The 15,972-nt window shown below is 46.7% G+C and overlaps 1 protein-coding gene across 1 annotated transcript in view; it reads right to left on the bottom strand.

Annotated features, from left to right (window-relative positions):
* The window catches only part of TMPRSS7 (transmembrane serine protease 7), a 694,472-nt gene that overhangs the window by 492,121 nt on the left and 186,379 nt on the right, over positions 1-15,972 (bottom strand). The window contains exon 9 of the mRNA XM_069203470.1: positions 6,304-6,416. Within this exon, the coding sequence (XP_069059571.1) occupies positions 6,304-6,416 (113 nt within the window). The remainder of the gene's footprint in view (positions 1-6,303; positions 6,417-15,972) is intronic.

Below are 15,972 nucleotides of genomic sequence, written 5' to 3'. Positions count from 1 at the left end.
CTCGAGGCCCTCCCCTCGGTGACGAGGAAAGCGTCACCCATTGACACTCGCCCTGGGCGCTTCAGGTTTAAGCCCTGAAGCGCCCAGGGCGAGTGTCAATCAGTGACGCTTTGTCACAGAGTGGGGTGGGGTCAGCAGTCTCACTGACCCCATCCCACTCTTTGACGAGGCTGGGACTGCTGCCTTCCCTCATTGGCTGACCTCAAGTCAGCCAATGAGGGAAGGCAGCAGTCCTAGCCCTCCTGGGACCTCGAGGCTGAAGGTAAGTGAGTGTGTGTGTGATGTTTTAAAATTAATGTTTGGTGCGTGCATGCATGTTTGAATGTTATGAGTGTTAATGGATGTGTGTGCGTGTGTGAAAGAATGAGTGTGTGTGATGTTTTAAAATGAATGTTTGGTGCGTGCGTGCATGTTTGAATGGTATAAGTGTTGTTAATGGATGTGCGTGCGTGTGTGTGTGAAAGAATGAGTGTGTGTGTGCTTACCGCCCGCCCCCCTCCCCCCTAAAGCGGCCGGCAGCCACTGCTCTTCTTTACAACATTTTGGCAAGGTTATATGCCAGCCTTAACAGTAAAGCAGCCTGGAGAGTAATCAGCAAACCCATCTTATTGAAAAACAGCTAGTTGAAGCTCCTTGACCACGGAGGTTATGAGGAGCAAAAAAGATGGAAACAACACTGGCGGCCTTGAATTGTGTCTTGATGTTTTAAATCTTACTGGGCAAGAATTTTTCAAAGAGGCACGATTAATAACTGTATGATGTGCTCGAGCATTGAACAGAGGCCTTGAGAACCTGAAGCACAGGAGCCTAGTCAATGCACATGCATCTGAAGAAGGGGCCCGTGAGCTGTGACACCTGCGTGCAAAGCCGTGAGTTGTGCATACATGCACTGCCAAGAAAAGGAAACATACTTGAAACTAAAAGCACGCATGTGAACCATGATACATTCGTGCACTTCCACGAGCTGAGTATACTCACGCTGGCGACAAAAGGAGACCTGCCTAATATTAAAAGCGCGCATTGTACTCAGAAACTAAATAACTTTAAACACTTTATTTTAAAAACTGCAAAGGGCAGCACCATTACAATTTTTGTATATCTCACCAGTGATCCTAGGAGTGTGCAGAGAGCTCATGTCTTCCTTCTGCCCTATTACTTTTATCAACCTCAGAGAAGAAGTTTGTGCATAATTAATTCTTAGCCCATCCTGCTTCACAACTGTATTTTAACCCCAGAAATGAAATTTAGGGTATCCACAACGGCTAAATTTTCATTTTTAATTTTGTGTGTCATTATTTTTGAAGTGGTGCTCCTGGAACTATGTCTTCCTCTTCAATAGTTATTCCCACGTTTTGTTTGCCACATCACGAAACACCAGCAATTCAGTGGGAGGATTGGATTGATCTTTTTGAAAATTATCTGACTGCATTGGATGAGCAAGGATTTAAGCCAGAGAGGAAGAAAGCCTTGTTGTTGAGCACATTAGGCAAAGAGGGGCATCATATATTCAAGTATCTTCCACAAATTATGGATAATGAAGGTCAAACTCTAGAGAATGTATGCAAAGAAGCAAAAGTGCAGTTAGAACACAGGTTTGCTGAGGAGGAGAACATCGTGATGTCTAGATATAAGTTCTGCACTAGACCGCAAAAACCTAGAGAGACTATGGAGGAATTTGTTTCTGGTTTACAAGAACTTTCTTTCAAGTATTGCTTTGGGCAGATGACTGATTAACCTATTAGAGACCAGTTAATTGATAAGTGTAGAAGCAACAAAACACAGAAATATTTGTGGGCAGCAAAACATCCTTCTTTAAAAGATGCTCTGGGCATAGTCAAAGTCTTAGAGCAATATGAGCGGTATATGAAAGAGATGGGGAAAAAATTATCTGATTGGTGGTGGTGAGGAGAAAGCTTCTGTTAGCAATAAGGAAGATTGCCAAGATAACTTGGGGGCAGTGAACCACAATACTAAAATGGGAAGCAAGGACCAGAAAAGTGACAATTACTTCAAAAATAGCAAGACATGCAACAAGTGTGGAAGTTCCTTTTACACGTTTGAGTCAAAAACGTGCTTTGCTATCAGTAAGGAGTGTAGGAAGTGTGGACACAAGGGGCATTATGCAAACAGCCAAACAAAGCTCGGGTAGCAGTTGCTGAGGAGATGGGGGACAACAGACAAAGAGACCCTGTGTTGGTGGTAGACCAAGATACGCATAGGAAAAGAAGGAAAATCAGAGCCACAGCCACATTTAAATTTCAGATTGCAAAGTTGTTCTCATGGTAGATTCAGGGTCTCTTTTCACTATTGTCCCAAAGAGAATGTATGAGAGGGAGTGGCCTCTTATACTGCTGTTACTGAAAGACTTTAACCCCAGGGGTACCAAGGAGAAAGGATTGACATGGTCGGTTGGTATTAGGCTACTGTTCGGTTCATGTCAAGGCATGTGGAGGGGAAGGTGGATGTGGCAGACAATGGCCCGCCAATATTGGAGTGGGTGCAGCAGTGCGATCTACCCATTGTTACTGATCCACATACTCCAAGCCAGGTCTTGGTAGTTGAGGCGATTGGAGTGGAAGATGTGTTGAGTGAAATGGCAGCAGTATTCAAAGATGAATTAGGGCAACTGAAGGGTTATGCCCAGAAGATTGTTTTGAAAGATGGAACCAAACCAATGAAGCACATGTTGTGGAGGGTGCAGGTGGGTGTGAGGAGCAGAGTGAAAAGTGTGATAGACGATATGTTGAGAGAGGGCATCATTGAGCCAGCAGAGGCCACTAGCTGGATTTCTCTGGTGGTGATAACCAAGAAAAGTGATGGAAGGTTTAGATTCTGTGTGGCTCTGAGAAGTCTCAATCAGAACATAGTCAGGGATACATTTCCCTTGCCAAGTATCAATGAGATGCTGTTGCTACTCAATGGAGGAAAGTTTTTCTCAAAACTTGATCTCAAGAGTGCATACCACCAAATTCACTTGCATGAGCATTTGAAAAATCTAACAGCATTTAACACGATGGAGGGTGCCTTTATGTTTTTCTTCGGGTTTGTCCTCTGCTGCAAGCTTCTTTCAACGCATTATGTCGGAAGTATTTAACAAAGACATAAACATCATATACCTCCAGGATGACATCTTAGTGTTTGGTAAGATTGGTCAGGAACATAACACTACATTGAGGGCAATGCTAAGCAAACTACATCCAGCTTGTTTAACTCTTAGGGGGAAACAATGTTGATTCTTGGTTGAAGAGATTGAATACCTGGGCCGCACTACCTCGGGTGAGGGAGTTAAACCCAAGGTGGATCTGCTAAGAGCCATCGGATTGGCTTCCACGCCCTAGGACAAGGATCAGTTATGTTTCTTTATGGGACTTATTGACTATTACTCAAAGTTTGCAAACAACTTTGCCCAAAAACTGAGGAGTAAAGACATTTATTGAGGAAAGGGTGTGCGTTTGTGTCGGGCAAGGAACAACAAAATTCCTTTGACAAGATAAGAAAGGAAATATGTAAGGCAGGAATTTTGCAAACCTTTAATACCTGGCTTAAGACGATTTTGACGGTGGGTGCTAGTGCATGTGGAGTGGGTGCGATATTGCTTCAATTGTATAGGACGATGAACACAGTTGTGTTTGCATCACGCTCTTTGACTGAGAGTCAACATACCTACTTTGTCAAAAAGTGTGAGGTGTTGGCTGCAGCTTGGAGTGTGGAGTATTTCAGGACATTCTTTGGGGGTTGGAGCTTTGTTTACACATGGACCACCAACCTTTGGTCGAGGTTTTCACACCAGGATATGCGGGAAAACAGTCTGCTAGGTTGGCCAGGTAATCTTCCAGGTTGAAAGAATATAAGTATTAGATTGAGCAGGGTGGCGGAATGCTCAAGCAGACTATGTTTCACAGCTTTGGAGTGGTCAGAAGTTCACAAGGAGGCAGTCTTGGCAAAGGTGCAGGAAGGAGCAGTGGCATGGTAGTTTGAGGTGGAGGATTGTGCATGTGGGGCATTCACAGCAAAGGAATGGAGGGACTTATGAAGTCTGACTGAGTGTTAAATGTTGTGAAGCGAATGATGTTGTAAGGGAGCCTAGGGAAAACACAGTTTCTCCTTCTGTAAGACTGTTTGTGAAAAATTTAGAAGAATGACGATGTGTGGTGTGGAGGCTATTATGATAAATTAAAAGTTCATACCGCCTGAGTGATTGAAGGAGACTTTTCAAGTTAGCTCACAAAGGATATCTTGAACAAATGCTTATGAAGAAAAAAGCAAAGGAGAATTTTATGTGACCAGGGATGGAAGATCAGATCATATTGGGGGGGGGGGGGGAGGGTGAAAATTGCAAAGAGAGTGATGGGGGTGCAAGCTGTGACAGGACATATGGTTGACCCAGGTAAATCATGGAGTACATTATGTATGCACTTTATTGGTCCCATAAAAGGAGTGAGGTTAAGAATGCCTTTGTCCTGGTGGTTGCATACTCCAGGTGGTGGATTGTCAAGTTTATAAAGGAGGTGACCACCAAGTGTACCATTCAGATTTGGGAGAAGGTGTCTTTTGAGGAAGGGTTTCCACAGCTACTCATTACTGACAATGGGACACAACTCACTACATATGAAATTATGTCATATTTGGAGAAGTGTGGCATAACACACCATAACACAGCGCTTTCCAACCCCCAAGCCAATGTCATGGTTGAGAGGACCAATAGTTTGGTTAAAGGAGCTATTCGCATGTCGGTGCAGGCTGACCATGATGTTGAGAGTACGGTGAACAGCATGATGTGGCCCTATAGTGCCACTGAGAATGGTGCGACTAAGGTTTCCCCGTTTGAAAGAGTGAGGGGAAGGAAAACTTGCACTAAGTTGACCCCTGCTTGGTTAATGAATGATGATGACCAAGTGAAGCTGTGAAGGATGTTTCAGGAGGGATAATCTAAGTAGGTGATTGGTTGAAAGTGGGACATGGTAGTGTGAGTGGGGGTCTTGTCAAATTTTGGGGCCCATTTAAAGTGAAGGAAGTGAGTGAGAGTTACATTGAACTATGTAATGACAATAAATAGACTCGTTGTAAGGTAGCTTTGCACCAAAGGGGTGGAACTCTAAAGGAAAAGGAACACTTCAGTAGTGAGAGTGCCAACAGCGTCATGGTGGGGTCCTACAGTTGTATAATATATTATGAATGACGTTCAATGCATACAGTCAAGAATATTAATTAATAAAATAATTGTTTTTGTTAATATCAGTTTTGTTCCTTGACCCCTTTTGTTTAAATATCGTATGAGGGATTCATTTTTTGGAACCATTTCTGGATGTGGGTTGTTTCTGTTCTAGTTGTTTTGAGTGCCAACAGCTACTTTTTAATGGAGGATGCAGAGTTAATTGGAAATTCTGAGGTTGGAGCTGGGAAATGCAGTGACCATGGTGCAGGTGACCTGAGTGGTAGTGGAGTAGGCACTGTTGCTACTTAGGTGGGAGGAGGTGTACCATGTGTCTAAAGGTCTCAAAGTTCTCGCAGACCACCTGCATATTGGAAAGACTATGTGCAAAGTCAGTGATGTGTTATGAATTATCTACTTTTGTTTTATCTTTTTTTCTTTCATTGTTGTTTGTTTTTTTGTAATGTTTGTGTTTGGGTATTAAAGGAGGGCGTGTGTAGTAATGTGAAGCTTTGTGTGAGTTAGAGGTTCCTTTAGGGTTATGTAATATGGAACCTTATCTTTGAGATTCTAGGTTCTTTTGTTTCTTGGAGAGACTGATATTCCACTGGTGCCTGTTGAGGATTGGCTGGCTAAGGATGATGTCTCTTCAGGCTGCCGCCAATAAATCTTAGTAAGAGTGGAAGCTGCCTCTTTGTTCTTCTTTACAACACCCACGCTCAGAAGTCAACTAATGCACTTCCCACTGTTTAACGTATTTCTTGTGTCAATTCTGAGGCCGCTTGCGATGTCATGTCCAACTTCTTCAGTAATGAACTAGGCCGAAGTTAAAGTTGCTCAACAAACCGGAAAACTACAGTTTTTGAGTTAACATTTTACCGGACAGTATTTGAATCGTTAGAATTTTCAAGCTCAGTTCAGTGTTGTTTTGGCTGGTCGTTAATAGGTATTAAACTTCAAAATGTGTTGTTGTCTTTTGTGCCTGCATAAATACTTTTTATCTGCAAACCATTTGCAAAAATTCTTAACATTTTTCGAGAAACATTGGATCTTGATTTTTGAATGACAGTTAAACTTCAATTAAACTGTTGTCTAACCTCACAGTTTTTTACAAGAACATTATTCATTAGAAAATATTTTTTTTAACGTACCTGAAAGCTCCATCTACAAAGGCACTTGGGGGGATAGAAGCTAGGAAAATATGGGCTCACTATTTTTCCCTGGAATCCATTGATTTTCTTTGTTGGTATCCAATCTCCGCATTCTAACCGAAGAAAAACACAATTGTTTTCAGCATTATAGTTGCCTCTTATAATATATTTTTAGAACATAATTTCATAGCGATTCTGAATCACCACCGTACAACCAGATTGCTCATATAGGTTATATGACAAATGTCTTCAGTTGAACCCCCAGCAGTCGGGTCCTTTTCCCAATGGGCCATGTAGGTGTTCAGCCTTCACTGCACTTGTGCATCACTGGTGTGATGAAGGCCCAGGCTGCATGCCTAACACCAAACTGCCTACACAAGTATCCAATAATTTTATTATTGTTTATTGGTCTTTTTTGTTTAAGAGATAAAAGAAAAACAAAAACAGAATTACATCACGGTAACAGTATAGTTATAGGACAGTCGAAGGTTCATTTATAAACTACAATAATATTATTGTCTTCAGTCAAGTGTCACAGTGTTTCATACACTGAATTCAGTTTAAGCATTTAGCATGTATTAACACTTGGATAATTTCTAGCGGGATGTCACATCCAGTATCTATTCGTTCACATTGTATTGCTGATATCAATCACAACATTGAGTAAAACTATGAACAATAAAAATAGCGCCTATGGAACAACTCCCTGTGAAGGTGTGTAGTAGTGTTTGTAGGGGGATGGGAGTTGCTAGTTGATGAGGGCACTGACTCTGAGTTGTGTGGTCACCGGCAACGGAGGGAGATCTGACTAGATAGGTTCGGGTGGGTCCAGCATCTGCGTTCCTAGTTAGCCCACTTTGCGGCAGTGCATCACCTTCCTGTCCTACCCCTCCACTTCTGCTGGCACTCGTGCAGGCTGATAACTGCAAAGTGCTTGCTGGCTGTGGCCATTTCTCTGTGTCCCCGGCCCACGGGGGTATGGTGGGTCTCACTCAATCTGTTTGTGCCCTGTCCTCTGTATCCCTATCGCCCTCCCGCACCTGCGACTCCCAGTCCCACGTCTCCAGTATCTATGATGACTGGAGGGCTAGGGGGCGCACACGCACTCCGAGTGCCTCCCCCCCCGTTTCACTGTGCTAAACTCCGCCCATGCCCATCTCTTTACATCTTGCTTCTAGCCTATCAGAGTCAGGCCTGTGGGGGATTGCTGGGCTACCGCTATTCTATGTCTAGCCAGGACCAGGGCTAAATCCAAGAATTTGTTGCCAATTTTACTAGGGGCAGGTCTAGGGAATAGGCTCAACAGGCACCAAGCAGGGCTTGGCGTTAGGGGCATGTTCAAGACTTTCACCACAATTCTCAGGATCTGGCTCCAAAACTGCTGTACACTGGGGCATTCCCACGTGCTCAAAGTCTGGGTCCTCTGCATTGCATCTGAGGCACACCCTGGGTTACCCACCGTAGATTGCTCTAATTCTATGGGGGGTTAGGTATGTTCTATGTACATAGTTGTACTGAGTGTATTTGAATCACGTGTTACAGGACACCTTGTGGGGGGAGGCCAGTGCCCTCTGCCATTCTGTGTCCATTATCTCCCTTCTCAGTGTCACCTCCCATTTGGTTCTTACTGACTGTAGTGACTTCCGAATCTTCTCGCTGAGGGCCCTGTAGAGCCAGGTGACTAAATGAGTGCCCTCTCCCATCGTCAGCAAGAGCTGGAAGAGTTTGTGCACCTCTGGCTCTACCTTCACAGTATTCCATGAGCCCCCTACAGTGCCCGTTAGCAAACTATGGATAAGAAACGGACCCAGGGGTACTCCTGTCTCAGCAGCAAGTTCTTCGAATAGGATCAACACGCCAGACCGAAAGCAGTCTCCTAATGTCATCACCCCTGCCTCCATCCAAGGCTGCATTTGTCATGTCGTGAAGGAGTGGGTTGGGGTTGCGAGAGGTATGCCCATCAAGGGCAGCTCAGGGGCATATGGCACCATCACGCCAGTGAGCTTCAGGCTCCGGCGTCAGCAGGCCAGGGCTGTTGTGAGAAGGATATTCTGGGTTGGAAGAGGAGCCCTGGGATTGAGCTTCCTGGCTAATAGCAGGTCATTGCTAACCCTCCCCTGGGGTGTGTCTAGGTCTTGGCGGTTCCCACCCACAAGCCACTTCGCTATCCATTTCAGTTGTCTAGCCAGATAGCATCACTCGAAGTCTGGCACTCCGAGCCCACTTCACTGGTAGGTCGGCAGAGTGTGGAGAGGGAGGTCCTCTGTTGGCCTCCGTCCCAGAGGAGCTCCCTAACAAGGGTATCCAAATTCTTGAACCATCGGGTTGCTATGTTTACTGGGTGATTAATAAAGAAGAATAATAGGTGGGGTAGCATAATCATTTTAGATAATGACATCATGGAGAGACTAAGGTAGTGCCAGACGTTACTCAAGAACGCAGGGATCTAAGCGTTTTGCCTAGGTTTCCATCTCTAAGGTCCTGGGGCATGTAATATTTGTATCCCCATGTATTTGAACATGCAGGTAGACCAAGGGATGTCAGGAGGACAGGTGGTGGGCGTGCTGCACCTGCAAGCAGCAGAAACACACAGGTTTTTTCCCAATTTATTTTAAGGCCAGATGGCCTGCAAATTCCTCGAGTATGTTTAAGCCCCTGGGGATCACAGTTGTGCCATCTCACACATAAACTAAGAGGTTGTCTACATACAACGAGATAATATGGTTAGTGGTACCCCACTGCACTCCTCTTTCCCTTCCCTGCATGCAAAATTGAGCTGCCAGGGTTTGATGGATATAGCGAACAGTAAGGGGAAGAAGGGACAACCTTGCCTGGTTCATCTGAATATTCTGTAGGCTTCACTCTTGCCACTGGAAAACTATATAACAGCTCCACCCATTGCACCCATCATTCACTCAATCCCATTCTGATCATCACTGCCTTCAAGTAACCCCATCTCAGGGAGTCAAATGCTTTCTCCAAGTGGATTGACATGAGCATAGCACTGAGATGTTGTGTGTGTTGGGGGATTTGTAATAGTGAGTATAGGCGCCTAAGGTTCCGGGATGTATTGTGCGTGGTTATGAAACCATTTTGATTTCCGTTTATTAGGTAGGGTAGGGAGTAGTCGATTGGCCATGACTTCGCTCAGTATCTTGAAGATACAGTTCAGCATGGATAGTGGTCGGAAATCGGTCACCGGGGCCTCTTTGGTCTTGGTTTTGGGCAAGGGGATCACTAGCACCTCCCTCATTGTCATCAGAAGTATGCCCTTTTCGTATGCCCTTTTCGTATGCTTCCGTGTATTGTTCAACCAGTTGGGGTGCCAGGATCTCTGTGAATGACTTATAGAACTCCTTAGGGAGTCCATCTGTGCCCGGCGTTTTGCCTGTTGCCGGTTGATTAATGGCAGTTTTAATCTTCTCTAATGTTATTGGGTCACCCGGGAGGTCCCTGGCTGCCGGCCCGAGTGTTCGTAATGGCAGGGTCTGTAAGTGGTGTTCCAACGGCAGTCCATTTTCAGGCTGCCTATAAAGTGACGTGTAGTAGGTTTTAAATGCATTGTTTATGTCCTCCAGGGAATATACACATGTCGCGTCCACCATGTGGAGGCTTGTAATTGGGGTACCCTCATTCCCAGGGTGCACTAACCAGGCTAGCATTCTACCAGATCTACCCTCCTCCTCATGGACTGAAACCAGGTATTTGTGGTAGCTATGGCAGCGCAGCTTTCCCGCCGTCTCGTCATATGCCTCACATGCATGGTCAATGTCTCTGTCATGTATCTCCCTCTCTAGTCGGTTTAGGTCTCGCTCTAGGGTTCTCCATATCCCTACTGATTGGCCCGTACAGTATCCCCATGTCAATACCTACAGGGTCTCCCATTCTGTACTTTGGGCCATGGTGGATCCCTTATTAGTGTTAATGTGTTCAATTGAGTGAGTCCTTAGGGAGTCTCTATAGGTCTGTCTTCCAGTGCCTGCAGCTGGAGCCTCCACGTTGGAACTCGGGGTCTATCGATTGCGCAGCGCCATGTGAGCAACAGAAGGCTGTGGTCAGATAGAGTTCGTCTTAGGTATTCGGTGTGCACAATCTCAGGGCTGAGTGTCTTAGTACATAGCACCTGGTCTATTCTGGTATGTAGGTGGTGTAGGCCAGAATAATGTGAGTAGTCTTTGTCCTGTGGGTGCTGGGTCCGCAAGATATCCTCCATATCCGACTGAGTTACCCAGCCATGCAGTCACCTCAGCGTCTCAGTGTGTTACAGCCCTAGGCAAGGGAGAGTGGAAGCGGTCAAGTCTATATCAAGGGAGCAATTAAAGTCTCCTCCTATCAGTATTTGTTCCCCCCGGGAACCTAGCTAATCGGCTCGAGAGGGTGTGTAGGAATGGGACCTGGTCCTGGTTTGGTGCATAAATACATCCCAGGGTAATATGTCTCCCATGTAATCTGCCCTCCACCAGAACGTAACAGCCATCCTAGTCAATGTCTATGGTTGTGACCTCGATGGGAACTCCAGCCCTCACCCATATCAGTGTGCCCCATGCGAAAGCGGAGTATGTGGTTGCGTATATCTGGCCCCTCCATCTACGCCACAGCCTTTCGACCTCCTGTGCGCTGATATGTGTTTCTAGAAGTAATGCTATGTGGAACCCTCTTCTTTTCAGGTATGCTATGATCTTGTGACATCTAGTGATGGTCCCCATACCCCAAATATTCCATGTTACTAGCTTGTATTCCGCCATAGTGGTGGTTTAAGTTCAATGTAAAGTGTATGTCCCTGCCTGTGGACACACTCCATTGACTGTCCCTCCCATCTCCTCCACACCTGGGTCCTTGTCAAGACATAAATGTGTGTTCTCATTGGCACATTTTGGTAGAATAACAACAATCCCCAACTCCCATTCCCCTGGGCAATCCTGCAACTGCTAATTGCCCATATTGTGTTAACAAAACGTAACCATTGTAACAAGTCAATTAGTAATATTGCCATCAACTGAACGTTGGGCAAGAATCTAGGGGTGCGCTTGGCCACTGAAGCCCATCAAGTTGGGGGGATACCCCATTTGGGGCCACGTATAAGGTTTATGATGATGAGGACTGCTTTAACCCAGTTCATCCGCATTCTGGCGGGTCACTATTGGGGTCTCATCTGTCTGATGTGATTCCAAATCAGTAGAGGGTGCTCGTCTGTCAGTGTCCACCTTGCTGGAGTCTCTTGCCAGTGTGGAGTCCCGAAATGATGTTGCTATGCCCAGTGTCGCTCTCCTGTCTATTTCGCTTTGTGCCGGGGTGGGGTGATCTCTTGGTCTCCGGGACCTCCTGCATTTCCGCTGGGTCTTCTTCCCTGCGTTCGTGGTGGTGGTAATTCATGCTTTGTATGTTTCCAGCCAACCCCAAGCTTCTTCCAGCGTTTGATAGAAGTTTGTATGATCTTCCGTGATTACCCGCAGTCTGGCTGGGAACAAGAGCGAGTACTGTATGCCCTCCTCCCGGAAGGCTTGTTTCACAGATGCGAATGAGGCACTCTTTAACTGTACCTCAACTGTAATGTCTGGGAATAGAGTCACCAGGCTGTTTTCCACCTTTTAAGGCCCAGACTCTCTGGCACACTGCAATATTACATCTCTGTCCCTGTCTTGTAACAGTTTGGCCACCACAATGTGGGGGGACGGCCCGAAGCCAGAGGTCTTCAATGGCACTCGGTGTGCCCTCTCCAGTGCAAAGAAGGGAGTAAGTTGCCCAGGGGCCAGCACAGTTTTCACCCATTGCTCCAGGTAGGATACCATGTCAGGCCCCTCAGTGCCCTCTGGGAGGCCATAATATGTACATTGTTCCTCCGGCTGCGGCCCTCCGCATCCTCAGGACTGCGCTCCAACCTATGGACCCGTTCAGTCAGGTGTACCAGTTGGGTCTTCAGTTCCTGGTGTGATGACTGTAGGTCTGTGAGTGTGGTCTCAGTGTTCCAGACCCTATCAGCCAGCTTCAGGTAGTTGGCCCTCAGTAGGCCCAATTCGACAGAAACCTGGCCAAGCTCACACTGAAGAGTTGTTTTAGTGTCTTGGATGGCCCCCAGAATCTTGTCCAGGGTGGCTTGCAGTGGGGAAGGGACAGAGTCCATCCTGTCCAGTTGCGCCATTCCACTCACCTGTTGCTGACCTTGCGATTTGGCTCTGAGTATGCCCCTGTTAGTCATCCGCAATTCAGATAGGGAGTTCCCGGGGGTCCCAGTCTTGGCCCCACTGGGTTCACGGGCGCTCTCTGTCCCCTAGGCCCCCAGTTGGGGCCCACACAATATGAAGTAGGGCCACTGGTGTAACTCCTATTCTGCTGTCAGCCCACCAGTGGGGGACTCAGGCCAGGCCCGGCCCCGTCCAACAGTGCACCACTGCCCCCGGGAGTTGAAGGGCAGGGATGGGGGGTCAGGGCGATCGCTTGCCTTCAATGCCAGCTGCTACACTCAGCAATGCCAGGTGGATGGCAACTGGCAACAGGCAGTCCATTAAATGGTCCTGCACATCCATGTGTCTTCCCCCTACCTCCTCGCAGTGTCGTAAATTGGTGTGTTCCGGGGGTGGGGCCATTCACTTGACTTCTCATTCCCCATGGGCCCAGACGGGAACTGCGACCATGGCCTCTGCCTGCCTCCACTCAACTTGCGGTCCCCTTCGCAACAGAGGAACAGGCAAATCATTGCCCCAGTAGCCAGCCACTCCAGGGCTACTGCTGGCCATATCCCGTGTGCCACCCTGCGACCCCTCGGATAGTGGTAACAGGGGGCAGGTCTGCACACCACCTGATGCCCTCCACTCGTTTCGCTGCTCCTCAGCCGCCTATTTTACAGGCGACGTGTAGAAGGGGGGCAGGCTCAGCTTCTCATCTCTAGGATAGTCCAGCCTGCAAGGCCACATGCCGCCTCCCAGCTCTGGCCGTTGTGGCTGTTCTGGCCTGCTGGCTTTTCCCATCGACCGCCTCCTGGGCCCCAGCCTTCAGGTTCCCGCTATTGCGCTGCTGCGCCCGTCTGGCGCATCAGCTGCCCATGCGGTTCGGGGCTTCTCAGCAGCCCTTCCAGCGCTCGGTCGAGACACAGCTGGTGGTCCGCTTCTCAGGGGCCTGGGCCCAAACGAGGCACACAAGCCTTCTCCTTACCACCCCACGCACGTGTCAGGGCATATTCCGGGCCCGATGGGATAGCTAATGCAGGATATTTGTCGGGCTGGCGTGGAGCATAGGGCTGTTCCCCTTCCTGGCCACGCCCACCAATCAAAGCTGCATAAGGTTGCCAGCTTTGTAAAGAAAGACTGAGTGTTCAACTGAAGACTGCATGCAATCGTTATTGTCTGCAGAACTTCACCTATTATCAGGCCCTATACCTTAGTGTCAAACACCCTTTGCACACCACTTTTGCCTTGCACTGTGGCAGTTGGCCTGCACCCAACTGCCACTAATTATTATTGTATGTGGTCACTTAAATAGCAAAAACCCAGTCTGGGGGAACTTAACACTATACAAGGTAAACAACAAGATCAGTGATGACAAACAGCTTAACAGAGAGGGGGCCCGCTGAAGTCTCAAGGTGAAGGGCATGTAGTACGTTTTGGAGATGTGGTGTTCTTTGAGGAAGAACACCTTCCGTTCTTTCCTGAAATGAAGGTATATTAAGGTGGTCCTTGTGCTTATAGGGGTTATATTCCAGAAGCTGGGTGAGTACAGAGGGAAAGCCTGTTTCAGATTTTGAATTTATTACATAGCTTCATCTTCATCCTGGTGGTGTCCTTGACTGGGTATGCAATGTCCCGCCAACAATTTGTCAGTATCAGCAATAGTTTATTTACATGTTTGCCCAAGAGAAAAAAACCTGAATGCTAGGAAGGCTGTGCATGCATTTTGGGCAGGTACTGAGGCAGGTATTGAGGCAGGGACATGCAAGCTAATATACCTTTATCACGTCAATCATTAGGAGGCATCTCAGGTAGAACCTGGAGCTGAGTTGACAATGTGTGAAATTGAAGAAAACAAAACACATTACAAAATAAAATATAAGTTCAGACAGGGAAAGCAACTGAGAATGTTTGTTCATAGGTTCTACAGGAGACACAGGATAAGAATGACCTCTCTCTCTTGGTTGCATTGCATTGTATCTGAGTTGCAGAGGGCAGAATCCAAGGATTTATTCATAGACGATAGAAGTGTACTACAAAAAATCCACTAATAATTTGCAGACAAAAATATATTTTGGTGCCATTTATGATAAAAGGTGTAAACACAGTTATGCAAAATGTAAACCAAGTGTCAGAAAGCCTAAAAAAAAAAAAAACGACAAAATGTTTCTTATAACAATAACCTACTACTTCATTTTTTACTTCCACCTTCTCGGTTACACATGCTTTATAAACAGCATAGTATGTTTTGTCCAAGAACATATGTTTTGAAACTGGACTTTTAATGAAACACTGCACATGAAGGATAATGCATACTAGGTAGACAGCATTACCAAAGGCTAGGTTCTGTGACTGCTGTTGGGCACAGCTAGAGGTTGTGTACTGCAAGACTTGTTCACAGGGGTGCTTGGGTGAAAGGCCTGATCACAGAGCACCCCCTCACTGCCAAGAGCGAAGGGTCATCTGCAACAGAGGGTGGACAACCATTTGTGCATCAAGGCTTTGCTGCACACAGTCAAAGGCAGTGCACAGTTGAGGATGGAAAGTAGTAGTTTGGAACAGAGTCGGCTGGAAAGTAAAGCTCTGCGCTGGACACTGATGTGTGTGCCTAATCTCTTCTGTGCCTGGCTAACGGTCATGAAGAATCAGGGTTTCAGCATAGGTTCTGGAGCCAACCCCTGCTTCACAGACCCTGTGCTTAACCCCGCTATATGTTGCTGAATGCACTAGTACAAATAACCTTTGAAAAGTGAACCTACCGGAGAACACTGAAGGATCAAATGCCACATTGTATATTGAAAATTGGCACCGGAAGTGTCTTTGCAAGGCATCTTGCACATGGTCATGGTGGAATGAGTGCACCTTGTCCTGGTGCTGGACAAAAGACCCTGCCTGGAGCCCACCCAGACCAATTGTTGCAAACATATTTAACTTTCATGAACAGATATTATCCTTCAGAAAGCCTACCCTGTAACTTCCTTCACAATCAATAACTCCATGACTATGATCTTTCCTGACTACACCTTGGCTGTGCAATATCAAAGGGCCCCCTTCATGGGCATCAAAGGAAATTCTGCGACACTGACCTGTGCTATGCTGTCCTCTTCCTATCAAAGTTAAAAATCATAGCTGGCCAGGGAACCCACTTCGTTACATACCCGAAAGATGCCTGAGCATCGCTGGAGCAGTTCCAGTGCGCAACAAACACTGCTGGACTGAGTGTCAAGAAGAAGTGGTCACCGACAGAAGTGAGCCCCAAATGATGTACCAGGAAAAAACACTGAAAACCCTCCACAGCTGCCTGTCACACTTGAAGATAAGTGAGGGCCATAGGGCGGTCATTGCAATGGTGGGGGCTATCAGTGGGTTGGCTTCAGTTCCGCTCTCTGGAGACTCCTCAGGCCCCGTACCTGATTCACATTCAAGCTGAGAATCCTGTGCTTACTCCCTGGTAATGCCACAAACTGTAGATGAACTTATCTGATATGTGGAGGCTCTTTCAGAACCA

Source organism: Pleurodeles waltl, chromosome 8 (assembly GCF_031143425.1).
Source record: "Pleurodeles waltl isolate 20211129_DDA chromosome 8, aPleWal1.hap1.20221129, whole genome shotgun sequence".
Classification (NCBI taxonomy): domain Eukaryota; kingdom Metazoa; phylum Chordata; class Amphibia; order Caudata; family Salamandridae; genus Pleurodeles; species Pleurodeles waltl.
Note: the sequence above shows the minus strand (reverse complement) of the source record. Positions and strands in the feature narration are given on the sequence as shown.